The sequence below is a fragment of the Neovison vison genome, chromosome 5 (genome assembly GCF_020171115.1).
Source record: "Neovison vison isolate M4711 chromosome 5, ASM_NN_V1, whole genome shotgun sequence".
Taxonomy (NCBI): domain Eukaryota; kingdom Metazoa; phylum Chordata; class Mammalia; order Carnivora; family Mustelidae; genus Neogale; species Neogale vison.
Window position 1 is genome coordinate 18,224,177 of NC_058095.1, and position 19,005 is coordinate 18,243,181.

General features: G+C 57.9%; 1 protein-coding gene across 5 annotated transcripts in view; it reads right to left on the bottom strand.

Annotated features, from left to right (window-relative positions):
* Positions 1–5,831: 5,831 nt before the first annotated feature.
* The window catches only part of DBF4B (DBF4 zinc finger B), a 47,389-nt gene continuing 34,215 nt past the window's right edge, over positions 5,832–19,005 (bottom strand). For all 5 annotated transcript variants that reach the window (XM_044247762.1, XM_044247760.1, XM_044247763.1 and 2 more), the window contains 7 exons: positions 18,447–18,523; positions 16,120–16,153; positions 14,642–14,687; positions 12,371–12,487; positions 9,059–9,167; positions 8,789–8,913; positions 5,832–7,942 (listed from right to left, as the gene is read on the bottom strand). In XM_044247762.1, coding sequence (XP_044103697.1) covers positions 7,267–7,942; positions 8,789–8,913; positions 9,059–9,167; positions 12,371–12,487; positions 14,642–14,687; positions 16,120–16,153; positions 18,447–18,523 — 1,184 coding nt within the window. In that variant the 3' untranslated portion in view covers positions 5,832–7,266. The remainder of the gene's footprint in view (positions 7,943–8,788; positions 8,914–9,058; positions 9,168–12,370; positions 12,488–14,641; positions 14,688–16,119; positions 16,154–18,446; positions 18,524–19,005) is intronic.

The following is a 19,005-nucleotide window of genomic DNA, read 5'->3' on the forward strand; positions in this document are numbered from 1 at the left end:
AGCAGCAGCAGCAGCAGCGCCGCGAACGCCCAGCGCCGCAGCCGCCTCATGGCTCGCTCATAATCCTCCGGCTCCGGGGGCTGCGGCTGCGAGCGGCGCGGCGCGGGCGGGAGGAGGCGCGGGCGGGAGGCGCGGCTGCTGGAGCCGCGGGCGGGGGCGCCGGCCGGGCGGGGGGCGAGGCTGGCGGCGGCGGCGGCAGCGGCGGCGGGGCGGGCGCCCGGCTCAGCGCGCTCCGGCCGCGGCCATCCCGGCGGGGCGGCGGGCCGGGTTAAGAGCCGAGCGGCGAGCACGTGAGCCCAGGGCCCGCCCCCGCCCCCCGCGGGCCCCCCCAGCCGGGCAGGGCCGGGGCCGCCGCGACGGGAGGACAAAAGAGGCGACGCCCGGAGCCCGGCCTGCCCGTGACTCCTCTGGGCCCCCTCGGCAGGTGCAGGGCGGGGCGCGCCCGTCCCCATCCCGCCGCCCCCGCCCCTTGCCCCCCAGGCCACCCCTCACTGGGGGACCCCGGAGGGCCTGTGGTCGGCAGGAGAAGGGAGGCAGGGAACACGGGGACCCCGGCCTCTGACCTGGTGAGGTCCGTCTGGGGGCCCCGCGCGGTCGGGGTGCGTGGGCGTGGCTGACCAGCTCTGGTTCGCCCCTCCGGCGCGGTACCCAGGAACGGCTTTCCCTGGACCCAGCCTCGAGGGCCCGGGTCGACCGCAGGCTGGTGGAGCTGGGAAGATCGGAGGACCAGGGATGGGACTAAAGGGCTCTCTCACCCACCCACAGCAGAGCAGGTCACTGCGGAGTCCTCCCACACCCTGGCTCCAGACCCCTTTCCATCCTGCAGGCTTGTATTCCAGGCCAAAGATGTCCCTGCTTCCAGGACGGCTGCGGAGATTGCTGTCACCAGAGCCACCAGCAAGGGCTGGCCTATTGCCTCTGGGCTCCTGAATTCCTCACACAGGGCAGGCACCCCAGTTCTGTCCCCTAAATATATCAATTAGCCAGGTCATTTACATGCTGTTAGCACGCCCCATTCCTGCCCCTCCCTTGCCTTCCCAAATCTTTGAGGAGCAGAAGACACCTCTGGAGACCCCCAGCTTCCCCGCTCTGGCCAGACTAGGTTACCCTGTGTGCAAACCAACTGACCTTCCAAACTTCCTCTCTCCCTGTGCCCTCCAGCTCAGTTCAAGGGCTCCGGAGTAAGTTGGGTCCCCATACTGGAGGATGGGGGTCTCTGATCTCTGCTAGGAATTCCAAGAACCAGAGACCTGAGATGGATGGGGAGTGGTAGGGCATGTACACAGCTGGTAAGGTCCCACCATGACCTTGTGCCCAAGGCCAGAGCATCCTGGAACCCACAATGGGCTGAGGGGTGGGAGTGGAGGCAGGGAACCCCATCCTGGGTCCTCTGCTTCCTTAGGGACTCAGGGACTCTGCCAGGGACAGGGGAGCTATCTCTGGCTCGTGACAGCCCTCCCCCCCCAGCTCTATTTTGGGCCCAGGAGAGGTGAGAAGGCAATTTCCTGGGAGGTGCTGACATCAGTGCTGGGACCGGGGTGACTACCCCCAGCAACCACCTGCCTCTCCAGCTCCAGATGTTCAGCAAGCCTGAGCCAACTGGTCCTTCACTCTGGAGACATCTTGGAAACCTCTTCCAGGGTGTAGGCATGAGGGGGCTCCCGGGAATGAGGAACTACGGTGGGATATTCCCTAGAAACTCAGCCAGGAGGGAGAGATTGCGCTCCTCATTTCAGATGGGGACACGGAGGCTCCAAGAAAGAGATGCCCATGGTAGCTTCCCGAAGTCCAAGAGCTGGCAGTGAGAGACCATCTATCTTACCTGCTTCCCAGGTCCCCCCAGGGCGAGTTCATCTGGGCCTGCCAGTTCCGGGGCCACAGCAGTAGGCCACGATCCCATGTGCCTCCCAAGAGGATAGGCATCTCACAATGGGGGACACTGGACCTGGGGGAGTCTGGACCCCTCTCACGACATGACCAAGACCACATGGCATACCCAGTCTGTGGCCGGGGCATGGCTATGATTTCTGTGGCTCTGGTTCCTTGGGTTTCCGCTAGGAGTCCTTCCTTGTCTAACTCCTCTCTGGTGACATCCTGAGCCAGCTCCAGGGGTGGCTCCTCTGTATGGCCCTGTGACGCCCACAGCCCAGCTGGGATCTTGACCCTCCTTGTACCACGCCCCACTCCTGAGCCCGAGGTCCCACCTCCTTTCTCTTGTCCTCCATGTCAGTTCTGCTACAAGCTGCACGTCTCTCCCCAGCAGAAGCTCGCTTGTTTCTCTCCTCGACCTCCTCTGAGGTCAGGAGCTGTCGAGGCAGCCTCTCTTCCAGGCAGGGGCTCCCTGGGAAAAGCCTTACCCCAGGGCCACAGCTATGGCAGGCTGCCCATTGCTTCTCTGTCCCAGAAGGGCAGGACTCTGGAAATCAGAGGCTGGGGGCCGCTATTCTGTCTTGATGCCACCCTCCAGGTCATCCCTGCTGAGGGAGCTGTGAGGTTTTGGTCCCCACCCACAGCCATCCCTCAAGAGCCTCTACCACCAAGAGGCCTGAGGCCTCCTTCCCTGAAGTCCTGGCCTTCAGCCAGTTCTTCCCTCAAATTTTCCCACACAGGGGCCAAGCTGGGCTGATGCGGGGCCAAGATGTAGTCCTAGCAGCCACAGGTAAGGAGGGAGGCTCTGCTGCCCCTGGCTCCTCTCCTTACCTCTGCCCAAAAACTCCAACCTGGAAGACATGGTAGGCATGATCCCTGCCAGTGGAGGCTGCCCAGGCCCCGTGCCCAGGCTGCGAGGCTTGGAGCGGAGACCATGCCAGGCGAGGGGCTGGGGGAAACCCCGTGAATAGCAGAAATGAGGGCTCCAGCCAAGCAGCTGGTGTCCCAGTCCTGGTGAAAAGCTGTGTGACCTGGAACCAGTCTCCCAGATGCTCTGAACCTGTTTCCTTCTCTGTGAAATGGGAGTTGGAAAGGCCTTTCCTGGCAGTGCTGCTGGGGGATGAATGAGGGGCCAGCCTCAAGTGCTCAGAGCAGCGCTTGCGGCACGGGAGGGTCACTGGACCTGGGCTTGCACTGTCCCTGTGGCCCCAGACATGCCAAGGAGAAAACCAGCTTTGTGGCCCTTGTCCTAGACCCAAGGGACTGTTTTTTGGCTGGGGAGCCCTTGGGGCCCACCATTCAGCACAGGGAGAGACCCCGTGCTGACATGATGTTGAGGGCTGGAGAGCAGAGAAATGCCCAGGACATCGGAACCAGAAGTGCCTTCTATTCTCTCCCGGATCCCAGCCTGGCAACTTGTCCTTTTCACTGGGAGAGAGCCATCCCTCTGACCTGCTAACTCTCCCCAGGGAAGCCTAGTGATCCCCCCTCTCGGTCGTTCTTGTGAACCCTTCCTTCCAACTCTTGACGCTCAGGGAGGAATTAGAGGCGTGGGGGTGGGGGTGTCCCAGGAAGAGCCATCCTTTGGGAGGTTTGTAGTCATGCCCCGAACAGTCCAACATACTGGCAGAAGGTGTGGCACCTCCCCCCGCCCCGTCCCTTTCCCCCTCACCCGGGATCCTCCTCAGATTCTGGGGGAAAGTGGAAAGTGGGGGGCCCGGTGTCTCACAGACCCCCTTAGCAGCTTCAGCCAAAAAACACACACCGGGGATGGGGCTGTGGGTCACGAGGTGGGACATTAGTGAAAATAAGTCCTATTGGAGGGCTCGGAGAGGCCTCACAGGTACGGATTCCGGGGTGGGGGGGACAAACAGTTTGCTGAGTGTTTATAATGTGTGTTACCATGTTTATAACCTCACAAACAGATCTAAATCTTGCAACTTCCCAGTGAGGCAGAAACTACCATTACCTCCATTTTTCAGACTAAGAAAAGTGTCCCAAGATCCTTACCAAAGGTCAGTTATGGGCAGGCCCCAGATGGGAGCGTGGGCCCGTGGAGCCTACAGGCACATACTATGGGGTTCTCGGGGAATATGGAACCTGCATCTCGAAGAGCAAGGCGTTCCTGCTGTCATCGAGGGGCATTCCAGGTTGGTGACCGAGAGCGGCCTTAGCACTGGAGTGCCCGTGGTGGCCAGACAAGGGACCAGGAGGTGGCAGAGAGCAGGGAGGAGGCTGGGAGGCTGTAAGGAGAGGCCGGGCAGCAGGGGGAGGGGCCAGAAGGACCGGAGTCTGATGCGAGAGGCTGAGGGACAAAGGGAGAGAATGCCAGGAGAGGCGCGGGACACAGGGGGACACAGTGGGACGCAGTGGGAAGGGGAGGCAGTCCTGGCTGGAAGAACGGGTTTCTAGGTAAGTAGGTCTGTAGTAGTGGCGGGACAGAGGGATACGAGGGACCCGTTGGCCATCAGGTATTTTATTATTGTAAAGAAGGACCCTTGAAGTCATCTCATCCAAGCCCCTCACTGAAACACGAAGAAACTGAGGCCCAGAGTAGTCGAGGGACTTGGCCGGAAGTCAGTGTGAGCCGGGGTGTGGCGAGATCCCGTGCCTTTCCCCACAGCACGGGGGAAGAGTAGAATTCAGAAGGAAGCCAAGGGTGGAGGTACCAACGCTGGTCCCATCTGCAAAAGGAAAGAACAGCACATGCATGGGGCTGAGGACAAAGGTCCCAGGTTGGGGAAGCAGGGGTGCGGAAGGGCGGGTTAGGGCTCCAGGAGCTGACTCAGGGTAGACATCTAGGCCTGTGCTCAATGAGGCTGGTACAGAGGCCCAAGGCTGGGGGAGGGAAGGACCGGGCTGGTGGTGGTGGGGGACACGGAGCAGGGAGCCAGGTTTCAAGGTGGAAAAGGAGAGGAGACGGCCAACTTTGATAATTCTCAGGTTATCCATGACCTTGGGAGGGGCAAGCCCAGTGGAGCGCTTCAGGCAGAGCCTCCGTGGCTTTGGAAGGGCGAGCAGGCGCAGACATGGAGGCAGTGGCTGCAGACCGCAGGAAGTAGCTGGGGAACAGGGGGCAGCCTGCTGAATCAATGCGAGTATTTTCCAGGTTGGAGTATTAGGGCACAGGGAAGAGATGACAAATCCGGGAAGGAATTTGACAAGGCTCGCCAGGGTGGACTGGAAAGCAGGGACGGTGACAGGGAGGACACATGGCTCCTTCTCTGAGAGTCAGATGGGGGAAGGGGCTGGAGAGCAGGGGGAGGCAGTGCCTGTGTGGTCTGAGTCAAGGTCATCTGCAGAGGAGTGGAAGGGGGTTCGAATAGTCCCCATGTCAAGGAGCCACTAATGGTCTAACATATGGGCCAGCACCTCTCTGTCTGAGCTCAGGTCTCCTAGGGTCCCCTCTAAATTTATAGCCTGGAGGCTGAAACGGAGACATGGATAAGGAGAGACAGCCCTGGGCCTTGGCCTGGCTGAGAGGTGATATCCAAGGTCACAACCGTTGAGTTGGGAGGGTAAGGCCAGCCGGCTGTGAGGTCCTAGGTAGATGGCGAGGAGGGTGATGGCCCTGGGTGTGTTGATCTTTGAGCAGCATAGGAGGACATCCCAGAGGTCTGAGAAAGGGGTGGGGGGAAACTTCTCATCCAGAGTGGTAGTGTTGTGGAAGAAGCAACGGGGGACTAGAGAGAGGGCCCCAGCAGGAAAGCTCATTAGGGCAAAGGGGTTTCCTTGACAGTGGGCTGTGGCCATGCCCTCTGGAGGTGACCGCTTGGCAGGTCGAACCAAGTCAGTGACCAGAGACGGGACAGATGTAGCCCCCCCGCCCCACAGCCCTCTGGCACCGGGCGGGGGAGGGTGGCGGCTGACACACTGTCCCACTCGTGGGGGGCTCCCAACCTGCCGGTCACTTACTCCGTCCATGTCTGCCGGGCCCACGGCCCTGCTCAGGGTCACTGCAGGGCACTTTGGGGCACAACACACTGCACTCCAGCCCTGTCCCTTTGCTATTTGTTATTAACAAATTTATTTACAGTTCCTGAACCAAGATTAATTATGGAATTTAACAGGAATGGCATAAAAAGGCCAAACATGACCTCTAAGAGGGTTGTACACACAGTTGCTCTATTTCCAAAGTAACAGCTCAGGTCCTCACCCGCAGCTAGGCCCCCCTTCCTTCTCCAAAATGAGACACAGCATAGCACCAGGCTTCCTGTAGCTCCAACATTTAAAGAAACAAACGCACAGAGGCAGAGAAGGGTGAGAAGAACCACAGCACGGAATGCAATAAAAAAAAAAAAGTGGCCAGAGAATCGATAGCAAACCCATCTCTGTCTCCAGATTAATGGCTTGGCTGAAAGAAATGGGGGGAGGTCCTTGGGGAGGGAGGGAAAGGGTGATGCAGAAGTTGGCAGGTGAACTGCTGACCCTGGCATAGCAGAAATGGGATGGGGGGGCAGCCATGGAAAAGCAGAAGGGTCCCTGGATGTGTGTGTGGGGTCTGGCCGTCCCCGGGGCTCAGGGTGAAGGTCCATTCAGTGCTGGGCTCGGCCCAAATGCAGGGGCGAGGGAGCTCTGGAGGTGCTGCAGCCGCCCCTCCTCTGCTTCGTATGTTCCTGAGGATCTGTGTGCACGCGCGTGGGGGGCTGGGGGAGGGGACAAACAGGCATTTCGGAAAGCAGGAGAGCCACATGCTCCTGGGAAGGGAAGCTGGGGTGGGGGTGGGGAACACCAAAACTTGCTGCACGAGGCAAGTGCCTGCAGAGGGACAGGAAGCCAGACCAGGGCTCCTGCTGCTCCAGCCTCTTTGTGGTCCCTCCCTATGCCACCCCTGCCTCTGCCTCCTGGAGTGGGCGGCAGGCTCCGATGACTGCCTCTGGTAGGGACACGGCTGAAGGGAGGGGCAGAGGGCGGCCCCCCGCCCAGACTCCCTTGGTCCTCCCCACCCACAGACCTGGCGAGTGGTGGACTGGCTCTGTTGACCCCACAGAGCTTGGCCGTGACCCACAGAGCTTGACCATGACCACAGCTGCTCACTTGGACATCAAAGGCCAGGCCACGGGGCTCTTCTGGCTCTTGCGGTGAGGCCCTGAGGCGCTCTGTGTGGCTCTGGCCCTGGGGCCAGGGGCTGCTGCTGCCCCAGAGAACTCGGGGAGCAGTCCTCTGCCGGTGCTGGGAGACAGGGAGGTGGGGGGGCAGAGCCACCGGGCACAGCCGGCTCCTCCGTGGCCTGGTTGGGGGGGCGGGTACAGAGGCGGACTGGCTCTTACAGGTCCTCCTGGGGCCTGCATGTCAGCCGCAGGGTGCAGGTGGGCGGACGGCTGGCCTGGAGCCACAGGACAGCAGGGCGCAGGCTAGCCAGCCACAGACAGGGCTGGGGTGCACACTCTTGACTCCTCAGATCCCCGGGGGCCATCCTCCCCCAGGCCAAGGGGGCTGTGTGGCCCAGCACCCTGCTGGCCTCTCTGTGGGCTGCCAGGGGAAGGGCTCTGGGAGGGAGAGGCAGGTCTGTGGGTGGCACAAGGGGAGGAGGGAGGCCAAAGGCCTGTGCTCGTGGCCTGGAAGGGGAAGGGACGAGAGAGGCCTGCTGCTGCTTGTCCTGGTGCCACCAGGGCTGCTGGCTCTCAGGACGAAGAATGAGGCCTGTGGCTGGGACACCCCTGACCTCTTTTCGGGATTGCCACCGGGGAACTGAACCTTCCGCTTGTGGCCACCAGGGGCCATGTCCGGGCTGGAGAATTCCGCAGAACCAGAGCTTGTCAGGTGGCACTGATGTCCAGGGCTCGTGGACCCTGGTGTCCCTGGGGGGTCTGCAATGACATCCATCGGTCCCCCCAGCTCCTGGCAGCTGGCTACTGGTCCTGGCATCTTGCCAGACCCCACAGTTTCAGCAGGGGGTTCAGTAGGGGGCTTCAGGCTGCTTGCTGTTCCATCTGGCTCGAGGGCACCCGGGGCCTGGTGCTCGCCTTCCTCTCTCCTCCTGGGAGACGTTGCCTGGGGACGGGAGGGCTGGCTGGGAGGCAGAGTCTCGGGCCGCAGAGGATCACCATCTGAAGTTGGGGAGTCCGGCTGCCTGTGGGCACAGACATGTCCAGTGGGCCTCGGGGCTCCATTCCAGAGCCGGCGGTAGGCTGGGATCCTCCTGGGTGGGGGTCGGGGTCGGGCCGGGGTGCGGCTTGCACAGGGCTACCCTCACGGGTTTGGTGTGCTGAAGAGCGTGGCCCACTTCGGGGCTCCACGAAAGGCCCGTTCTTGGGCTCCCCTTGCAGCAGCGGCCAGTGCTGTCTGCGCCTCTCCTGGCTCTGTGGCCTGTGGTCAGTGCTGCCCAGAGGAACAGGTTAGAGGCTGTTCCATTTAATAACTTTGCAGTGGAGGCTGTGCCCTTTGGCGGCTGGAAGATGCAGCACAAGGCCTGGCTCTCCAAGTGGAGCCCAGGGAGCTGAAGACTTGGCCTGCGAGGGGAAGCCCCAGCTCCTTGGTGGGCAGCAGGGGAAGCTGGGCTCCAAGGATGCTGGGATTCTAGAGAACACCCTGCAATCCTTTTGGGTCGCGGTAACTTCTAGAAAGGCAGAGAGATCTGGCTCTTTACCCATCTGGGAGGGACCCAGGAGCCCCCCTCGATACTTCTACACAGGCACATCACCAGGAGCAGCAAAGGATCAGCTGCGCTCCCCACCCCCACAGGCACAGCCACGCTGGTGCTGGTGGGGGCCCAGTCCTCATCAGCCAGAGCCACAAATGGAGGGTTCCCAACCGCCACCAATCCCCAAGAGAACCAGGACAGAAGCTGGTGGAAAAGAGAAAACCGCCGCAGCCTGGTCCCCGGTCCCCGATGTCACTAGGCTGAGGGCTCCACCCCCCCATCGTGGGCAGCAGCAGTGGAGCGAGGACAGGGGCAGGGCTGGCGCAGGGCGCTCACCTGGGGAGGTCGGCCCACGGTGGGGCATCGGCAGAGCTGTGGCACAGCTGGGCGATGACCCGATCGACTTCTGCGTATGGGTGGGCTTCTAAGGCAAAGCCCTGGTGCCGGGGGCTCTGGAGATGCTGCCCGGGGTGAGAGGGGCACAGGGAATTAGACAGGAGTAGGGTGGGAGGAGCAGGGCTGGACGAGTGGGTGGAGGCAGGGGCTGGGGGGGGAAGGGTGCTGGCAGAGCAGACCCAGGGAAGCTGCTGGGCAGGGAGGGCTCACCGCGTGGAGCTCCTCGAAGGCCTCCTGGCAGCACTCACAGAAGCCCTTCCTCCTCCTGGGCAGGGTGCGGGCGGCTGACTGCGGGCTCTGCTCTCGGTCCTTGGGTTCTCTGGGGAAAGCGCGGGGTGGGGGGAAGCGATCACGGCTGGGGCCCTCAGGGGGGTGGACCAAAACAGTTCGGCAGGTATGGGCAGGCCTGCCCCCACTCGGGACTCTTGTCCAAGGGGGGCAGGAGAAGCAACAAGTAAGGGGGAAGTGCTCCCAGCGGGCACCCCGTCCTGTTCCTGCCCCAACATGGCAAAGCACGGGTGAGGACAGGTGGCGGCAGGAACGCTTCCCAGGACAGACGTGGCTCGAGCTCACCCCCAAAGCCTCATCCCAACGCACTACGTGATGACAGGGTCAAGGCCTCAGTGGCAGCAAGGGGCCTGTGCTGTTCCTGCCCGGCACTCCCCTGACTGCCCCCTGCCCCGCCGGCTTGTCCCCTGCAGAGCTGACACATTCACTCAGGACCTGCCGGTCTCCTTCTCCAACCGGACTCCTCTTCTTCATTTCAGGCCCGTATTTTTAGCGGCTGCTTGGCTGTCTGAGCAAACTCAACGAAGTCCAAAATAGTCCCCGTCAAGGACTTTCTGAGCAGGATGGAGAATTCAGAAAGCAGAAAAAAGCTGATAATTCAACTACATGCAATCTAAAAAAAACGTATGCATGGCAGGAAATGCAAACAAAAGACAAATCACAGACAGGGGAGGGGGGTATTTATAACTAATAACACAGACAGGGGGCTCATTTCCCTAATACGTGGAGGGCTCCTGACAAATCAGTAAAAAAAGCAACTAGAAAAGAAAGAAAAGCCGACGACAGACAAAAAAGAAGGTTCACACAGAAAGAGATTCAAATGTTCAAATCATATGAATGTACTTAACCTCTTCCGTAATGAGAAAAAAAGGACAATGCAGATCACACCAAGACATAGTTTTTAACCCAGCAGGCTGGCGGAGGTCGGCACGGGGGCAGGCCTGGGGTGGGGGTGGGGCAGCTGGATGCAGGCCGGGGTGCATGTGGGCACATGGGCTTCACCCCCATGAGAAGCGATCTGGCCGCGTTTATTAACATTATAAATGTTATAACCCTTTGATCCAGCACCTCTGCTTTTAGGAATTTGATTCACAAATATATGCTGAGTGAGATTATTCATTGCAGCATTATTTACAACAGCAAAAGCCTGGAAATAATCTAAGCATCCATCAAGGAGAGACCGGTTACAGAAAGTACAGTAAGACCATCTGATGGAAAACCCTGAAGCCCTAAGAGGGAATGAGGAAGCTTTCTAAGGACTAATGGGAAATTAATCTAGGATACATTAAGTGGAAAAGGCTAGATCTAGCCCAGCCAATGTTATGCTACTCTTTACAGAAGAGGAGTGAAGGACACACAATGTACTTCTGTCCACACAAATTATGTTTTTTTTGTTTGTTTTTTAAAAGATTTTATTTATTTGAGAGAGAGAGAGAGCGTGAGAGGAGAGAGGTCGGCGGGAGAAGAGCCTGATGTGGGACTCGATCCTGGGACTCCAGGATCATGACCTGAGCCGAAGGCAACTGCTTAACCAACTGAGCCACCCAGGCGCTTCACACAAATTCTCTCTGGACACAGAACCACAATCTAGAAACGGGAGAGTTGGTGTGGAACAGAGACCTTTCACTTTAGTTTTTTAAAAAGATTTTATTTATTCAAGACACAGACAGAGAAAGAACATGAGCAGAAGAGGCAGAGGGAGAGGGAGAGGCAGGCTCCCCACTGAGCAGGGAGCCCAACACAGGGCTTGATCCCAGGCCCCTGGGATCATGACCTGAACCAAAGGCAGACGCTTAACCATCTGAGCCACCCAGGTACCCCCAGACCTTTCACTTTATTTTATTTATTTATACTTTTAAAGATTTACTTATTTATTTGACAGAGAGAGAGCGCGAAAGAGGGAACACAGCAGGGGGAGAGGGAGAGGGAGAAGTCAGGCTTCCCGCTGAGCAGGGAGCCCAATGTGGGACTCGATCCCAGGACCCTGGGAACATACCCTGAGCCGAAGGCAGATGCTTAACCACTGAGCTACCCAGGCACCCCAGACCTTTCACTTTAAACCTTCTGTGATTCTTGGGACACCTGGGTGGCTTGGTCAGTTGAGCGTCTCTGCCTTTGGCTCGGGTCACCCGCATTGGGCTTCCTGCTCAGCGGGAAGCCTGCTTCTCCCTCTGCCTGGGGCTCCCCCTGCTTGTGCTCTCTGACAAATAAATAAAATCTAAAAAACAAAACAAAACCACCCCCTGTAACTCTTGAATTTGGAACCGAAATATAATAATTTTTAAATGAAAAAAATTAAACCTTTCCTCTCACAGATTTCCTCCCCGCTTCCCCACCCCGGGCCACTCTCTCGCTCTACTTCTCCCACGCAGACACCAGTGCTTCACTGTCCTTCCTTTACAACCTCCGCTCCTCTGCAATCTGCAGCCATCCCAGGCCCAGCACTGCCTACGGGTATCCCTTGCGCCTTCTGGGAAAGGTACACAGGGCACCAGGCTGTCACCTCGGCTTGCTCACGGTCTCTGTCTGCTGGGGGGACCCACAGGCCCCCCCTTGCCCTGGGAACTCGCATGCTGGGAGCCTGCCTGCCCTAGTTCCCTGGTCTGTGAGCTAACCCTGTGACACAGCCGTTAGAAGGGGGTCCAAGGAGGCATATGGTCCGTCTCCCAGGTCACATCCCTTCTGCACTCTGCTCAGGGAAGCTTCCAATTCTCACCCGTCTGCGGAGGAGGAACACCCACGGGCCTACAAGCCACTCTGGGCCACACAATGCGGCAGGTCCCCAGATTCCCTGCCCCCAGGTTATTCCTGACGTCAGGCCCGAGAGGCCTCCAACTTGGATGTGCACAGAGATCACCCGGGGAGCTGCCCAGCTGCCCACAAGAGCACAGTTCTGAAGGCTCCACCATGAGACTATGGTTCTGCAAGTGGAGCCTGAGAACCTGCATTTTTAATGGGAGCCAAGGGCACTCTGATGAAGGTGGAGCGTAGATGTGAGTTTTAGAAACCAGCCTACTGCCCTTTGGACCGACGTCAAATTCCTTCACAGGGATGGAGAACACCAAGTAAAACGGATGAAGATGCTTAGTATCTCTCTTCTCTGGGCGAAGTTCCCAGAACAGACTTTGCCTCAGGAGCGAACACATGGCCATTCCCCAAATGGGACCAGCAGGCTCCCCGGGGGAAGGGCCTGGCCCGAAGCTCGCCCTTGGCACTCAGACCAGCAACACCCACCTGGTGCGATGTGAGCTGCCCGGGGTCGTCGCGGCCTCAAAGGGACTTGCATCTTTGGGTCCCAGAAAAGAAACTTCAGGAAAGGACTTAAATTGATGGTGGAAGGGACGAAACTTCCTGAAACACAGAGAACTTCCATTTTGAATACTGTTGGGGACAGGGAGAGGAGAAGGGAGGGCCTGGCCCAACATCCCTCCCCGAAGAATCCCAGTCCTGACTAAGTGGCTTTTCCCCCCACTCTGGCTACTCAACGAGCCCATTTACCCTTCCTGCATCGTCTGAGCAGAGGGGAACAAGTGGTGTTTGCCCATTTTATAGAAGAGGAAATGAAGCCTAAAATGTTCCGTGACCTGCCCAAGGGCTCACGACCGCTAAGTGGCCCAAACCAGGCAATGAGCCAAGTCTCTCGACTCCTGATCCAAATTCCCACTTTCCACCTTTGAGGACTCTGGCCTGGCAGACCTAAATGGACGAATGTTTAAACCAGATCAGTGACTTTCCTATTCCAGGAAGAGGAACGTCTTTGCTCTGGGCTGCTCCTCGGTACCACCCGAGGGGAGGTATTCTGAATGGAAAAGAGCAGCACAGTTCTGGGGAGTCAGACCTACGCTGAATGTTTCTGCCTCAAGCTGCTCACATTCAAGAGACTTCCAGAGCCAGGCACAGTGATCTGTGGGTCCGAGCAAAGCCTGCCACTGTAGTGGACAGGCGCGCCGCGTGTGGCTGCAATAGCCTGTGCTCCAGGGGACAGTGTGGGCCATGGGTTTCTGGGGGGTGGGGGAGAGGCACAGTGAGAGTCCTATGGTCTCGGGGTGAATTAATCAGGAGTCTTCTTGGGCCCTTAAAGAGAAGGAGGTACCCTTCACAGCCCCAGTTCCCCACTTTCTTCCTCTTCAAGGTTTTGTTTCTGCCCAGAAGGCTACAAAGTTGAGTGTGGGGAGGTCACTGGGCTTCGGGAGAGCAAGCCAACAGAAGCACAGGACACCTTGTCTCCACTCTTGCCTACGCTGCTGGGGGCACCCCAACTGTGTATGGTACTCCCCGTAAGTGACGTGCGCCGGCCACGTGCAGTGCGACACTGGGGCACTGGCTGTGTGTACGAGCCATGACCACTTGTGTTTAACTGGCAGTGAAGGAGCTGGGGTAGAGGCAGTTCAGCCCCCAGCCCACTGGGACTGGAGAAGAGAGCATCTCATCACCCTCCTGCATTCCCTCCACTCATGGTTGGGCCACCAAAGCCAATTCTCTCCTGTGCCCAGGAGCCAAGAGGGAAACCCAGGTCTGCCTGGAGGACAGGCAGGCACACCAGGCTCCCGGCATTGGGCCTTTTAGCTGCCCTGACTGAGGCTAAAAGACCCAGAAAGCTCTGGTCCCAGGAGTCTCTGCTGGCTTCACTTGGGCTTTTTCTTTAAATACAAACAAAAAAACCCAAAGCCAACTTTTTATTTTGAGGTCATCATAAATTTGCAGGTTTCTCAGCTAGTACTTACTGAAGAGTCAGTGATAACCAAGGCGACTAACAGCCCACAGATTAACCCCATATGCCCCGGCTGTCTAGAAAGAAGAGGCCCTACTGGGGGACAGACAGGGCAGAGTGCAGAGGACACCAGGCAGGATGGGCAGGACACCCAGATTCTGGCCTTGGGCTGAGCTTCATTGGCAACATGGCTGTATTAAGTCCTTTAATTTCTCTGACCTCAGTTTCCCCACTAGGAAAAGGATGGGCTCTCCTCATGCCCATCCTTCCCAGGCCCTCACGAGATACTTTGTGTCAGAAGAGGGTTCTGTATCGCCAAACAGAAGGGCTTCCAGTACAAGATGGTCTCACAAGGGAACCGCCACACCAGCCCAAGCACCCTGGCTTCAGCCAAGGCGACGACGGTACCGGCACTGCCGGGGGCCAGCAGGGGTTCAGCAGTGAGCGTCAGTGTGCGCCCCTGGTTGGGGGGAGGGGGAAGGCGAGGAGCCATGAGCCTGGGCGGGACATGAGCGCTCCTAAAAGCAGAGCATTCAAAAGAGGTAATGCACACACAGGTCACTAACCTCTGACTCATGACCAAGAGGAGGGCCAACTGTGCAAGGGCCACCTTCAGAGGCTCCTCCTGGTCTGTAGGAGACTTCTCCATGACAGGGGGAGAGAGCGGCTTCTGGGGAAGACGAAGGTGGAGGGCTGAGGGGCTCCAGGACCGTCACATCGGCTTGGGGCCCCTGAGCACCTGTCCTCCGTGCGGGCCTGGTGAGGCTGAGGGGAGGGGCCCCCCCACCACTCACCTGCTCTCATCTTCGATTTTGAGGAACGGTGCCTTCAGCTTGGCCACTGGAAAGGAAATGCACACACATGAGCCATCTGTCGGCTCCGGGGCAGGGCCCGCAGGGGAAATGTGCTGATAGGCAAGGCTGTGCCAAAGTCTAAGAGTCACACAGAACCGAGACCCACGCCACCCCGAGGTGTGCCCTTCCATTCGGCTGGGGTCAGCCAACACCCCCGTCTCTTCTGGTCTCTACCTGAGGTGAAAGAGAAGAGGTCCCCCAGTGGGGAGAGGCTGCAGGGGGCCACCCACCCCAAAGCAGGACAGGGGACCCTGCTGTGTGGGGATGCTGGAGGCCGTCAGGGTTAGAAACCTGGCAGTCTCGACTCGTTTCTGCTAAAAGCCTCGGGTCCTTCCCGACCTGCCCTCCTGCTGCCTCAGAATCCCAAGGGGCCTGAGAACACTCCCAGGTGGGAGACTCCAGGGTTTTTTGTGGGAAAAGCAGGGAGGAAGAGAGCCAAAGAGTGTTTAGGGATCAAAGCAGGAGGGCAGTAAAAAAAAAAAAAAAAAAAAAAATCAAAGGTGAAATCTGGATCCTGGATCAACAGGGCAAGGGGCGCTGGGAAGACGAATTTGCTCAGTTAATCAAGAGATTCCTCTCCTCTGTGAGCTAGGTATTCGCAGAGTTTACAAATCTCTTAGGTATTAAGAACCCCATCTTCTTCCCCCAGAGGCCCTGTGAGAAGGGCAGCTGGGCAGGCTGGGAGCATGGGCAGCCCCAGAGGCCCCCAGACCTTCCCCCTCCTTGGGAGGCCAGCACCCCCCCCTCAGACCCGCTCCGGGCTCCGCCAGCGCCCAAGCCAAAAGCAGCCTTGCTCCTCACAAGGCAGCAGCTCTCATTAATTACTTTTTGGGGGCGATTTCTTGTCTTTCTAATTAACTGAGACAGTGATTAAAATCAATTCCCCCACAGATTTCCTTGAATTTTGAACATGAGAGGTGCCAAGTGACTTTTCTTAGCTCCTACTTGTGCACGAATAAATGCCACTTAAAGAGCAGCTCCGGGAGAAACATCCAGGGGGAGAAACTCTCCTGCGGTCCAAGAGGGGCCAGGAGCCGGGCTGTCAATCTGCCTGTTTGTCAGTTTCGGGGAGTCTGGCATTTGGGAGAGTGGTAGGCAGCTGTCACACTGCCCACCCCAAACTGCTCCTGAATCAGAGGGAAGAGGAAGGCAAACTTCAGGCAGGGCCGGGATCCGGCTGTGGCCGCACGGGGTCCTGGCGCTAAGGAGAAGCTCGGGCCACGCGGCTCTGGGCTTGCTCCCGGATACCCTTCTCCCGCCCTCTCGCCTCCAACGCACAGGCCCTGCAAACACAGGACAACCTGGACTCGCTCGCTTCCTGCCGCAGAAAAGCGAGCAGATGCTGCCACAGAGGGAGCCGTGGGGAAGCGTTTAGGAGGGAGGGACTGCAGTTAGATGAGGAAAGCTACCACACTGACCTTTCCGCGTTCTTGACTCTGCTGGACACGCTCCCTAAATGGAAAGGAAAATAGGTTAAGGATGTGAGGGAGCTGGAGGGTCGAGGAAGCAGGTCTGGTGAGGCAAGCCTCTGTGAGTCTGTCTGCCCCACTTTGCTTCCTGCTGTCAGCTGGGCCCTAAGCGAGGGCAGAGCCGACACAATGGCTCCCTCTGGCTCCCCGGGGACATGACGGGGGGCGAGCCCTGTGAGTGCATCTCAGTGGCAGCTGATTTTGTGGAGGGAACGCAGGACACCAGGAAGGGCAAGAGATGCAGAACCCCCGGGCCCGGGCGCAGGCCAGTGCTGTGCCGCCCGGGGTGCAAGCGACAGCCCCCTACCTTGCCGATTTGGCCACGAGGTACAGACAAATGCAAAGGGAGGTGGCAATAGACCTGATGCAGGGCAGGTGCCCAGACGTGGCAGCTCGCATCTCCCAGGCCCTGCTGCCGTTCCAGGTCAGCTTACACACCTCTTGCTTTCCTGTGCCCTGTGCTGTGTATTTGGACCCTGTGGGTCAAAACCAATGTTTGGGTCTGGGACGCCTGAGTGGCTCAGTTGGTTAAGCGTCTGCCTCCAGCTCAGGTCATGAGGTCACGATCCTGGGGTCCTGGGATCAAGCCCCTCATCAGGCCCCCTGCTCAGCAGGGTGCCTGCTTCTCCTTCTCCCTCTGCTGCTCCCCCTGCTTGTGCGCTCTCTCTCTCTCAAATAAATAAATAAGATCTTTAAAGAAAAACAAAACAAACCCGTGTTTAGGTCAAGGTCAAACAAAGCTACTATATTATTAAAAATTAAATGGAAAAAAATAAGAAATCAGGGAGGGGGTTGGCAGAGATCTAGTGGGTCCAGGTCCACGTAGGTTCTGGATTCTTCTCTAGGCAACAACTCCAGGGCAACCATGACCCAAAGAAGCTTTCCCTGTTTCCTTGCATATCAGCCAACTGCACCCAGAACTTACTCTGAAAGACCCCTAAGTATCTACAAAATAGATTATTGGGGCACCTGGTGGCTCAGTGGGTTAAAGCCTCTGCCTTCCGCTCAGGTCGTGATCCCAGGGTCCTGGGATTGAGCCCCATGTCGGACTCTCTGCTCGGCAGGGAGCCTGCTTCCCTTCTTCTGTCTCTGCCTGCCTCTCTGCCTACTTGTGATCTCTGTCTGTCAAATAAATAAATAAAATCTTAAAAACAATAGATTATTAAGTGAATAAGGCAAAGTAAAAATACCATGCATTTGCAAAAAAGAGAGGAACTTTTGACTTATCTGCTCCCATAAGCACGGACCCTGGGAGGATACCTGGGAAACTATTCACACTGCTTATCTTTTTTTTTTTTTTTTAAAGTTTTTATTTATTTATTTGACAGAGAGAGAGATCATAAGTAGGCAGAGGGGCAGGCAGAGAGAGAGGAGGAAGCAGACTTCCCATGGAGCAGAGAGCCCGATGTGGGGCTCGATCCCAGGACCCTGGGATCATGACCCGAGCTGAAGACAGAGGCTTTAACCCACTGAGCCACCCAGGCGCCCCTCACACTGCTTATCTTGGGGAGGGAGCCTGGCAATGGGTGTAGGAGAAGTCGCAGCAGAGAAAGACTTTCCTCGTACAACCCTCTGAATGGTGAACAATGCAGATCTATTTCACAGAAGCAGGAGAACCCCGAAGACTCCAGAGGGTGTAGAGCAAGGGGCGCTGGGGCGGAGGGCTCCCTCTGCTATGGAGGGGTTCGCTACCACTGCTGGTCCTGCTCCTGGGTACCAGGCCCTGGGTGGTACCTGGAAGGCTTAATCCTTCCTCAGATTCAGGCTGGATGAAGACACCGTGGCTTTAAAAATCAGCCTGGGCTCTCTTGATGTAGGGTACACACAGTTCTAACTCTAGCAGAGGAAGGAAAAGCCAAATAGGAATTTGGAAGGTGACAGCTCTTTCAAACCGCAACATCCCCCACCCCCACCCATGCAATCTGCAGGCTCATTCCTGGGCCAAGAGCTGGCCCCAGAACGGCAGCCTAGCCAGCAGGCCCTGAGCACTTCTGTTTTATCTAGGCCACGACTAGCCATGGGCAGTCCACAGCCCAGGCCACGGTGCATGCCTCAGTGGACCATGGGAGATCTGCAGGTAGCACGGGGAGGAGAGGGCAGGGCAACGAGAGGCTGTGGACACCAGGGCCATGCTGACGACAGAGGCTGCACTCTTCCTCCTTTTTCTGGAATGGCCAAGAACACATGGCTCACGTGGGTCAGGGGTTTGCCAAAGCTGTCACCGACTTCACCACTGCAGACCATCCATTTCCCTTCAGTTCGGCAGGACAACCTACCTCTGGCTTCTTCTTCGGCCCTTGTTTCTTCACACACAGAGTATCAAGAGACAGCTGCTGCACGTGCATCAGCATTTCTGTGGAGGAAACAGAGGGCTGTGGCCAAAGGCTCCCACTGCTCTCTCCCCAGCACAGCCCCTTCTGGGGGCTGGGGGCTCAGCTTCTCACCGGCCTGGCCCCCTGGATCACACCAGCCTTGCCTGCCACCTTCTGGCTATGTGTCACCTCTGCACCTGCTGATAATAAAAGAAAGGGCTGGGTCCTCTCTCCTTGGGAAAGTACCCAAGCTGGGTTTGGGCTATTTTGCGGCACTGGGTACCGCTCTTGAAGAGGAGCGGCCTTACGGCTCACAAGGGCTTTACAGTACCACTGAAGAGCTGTGCCTGAGATGGGGGGACACCAGCCACGTGCGTTACTCAGATGCAGCCTTAGATGGAAGACTCAGCAGAGGCTTCCCTAACACACAGGAAAGCAGGAAATTAGATCATGTCAGAAATCGCTGATTTTCCAGTGACAAAAGAGCCCCCCAACATCCCAGACTGTACCTTCCTGAGCACAA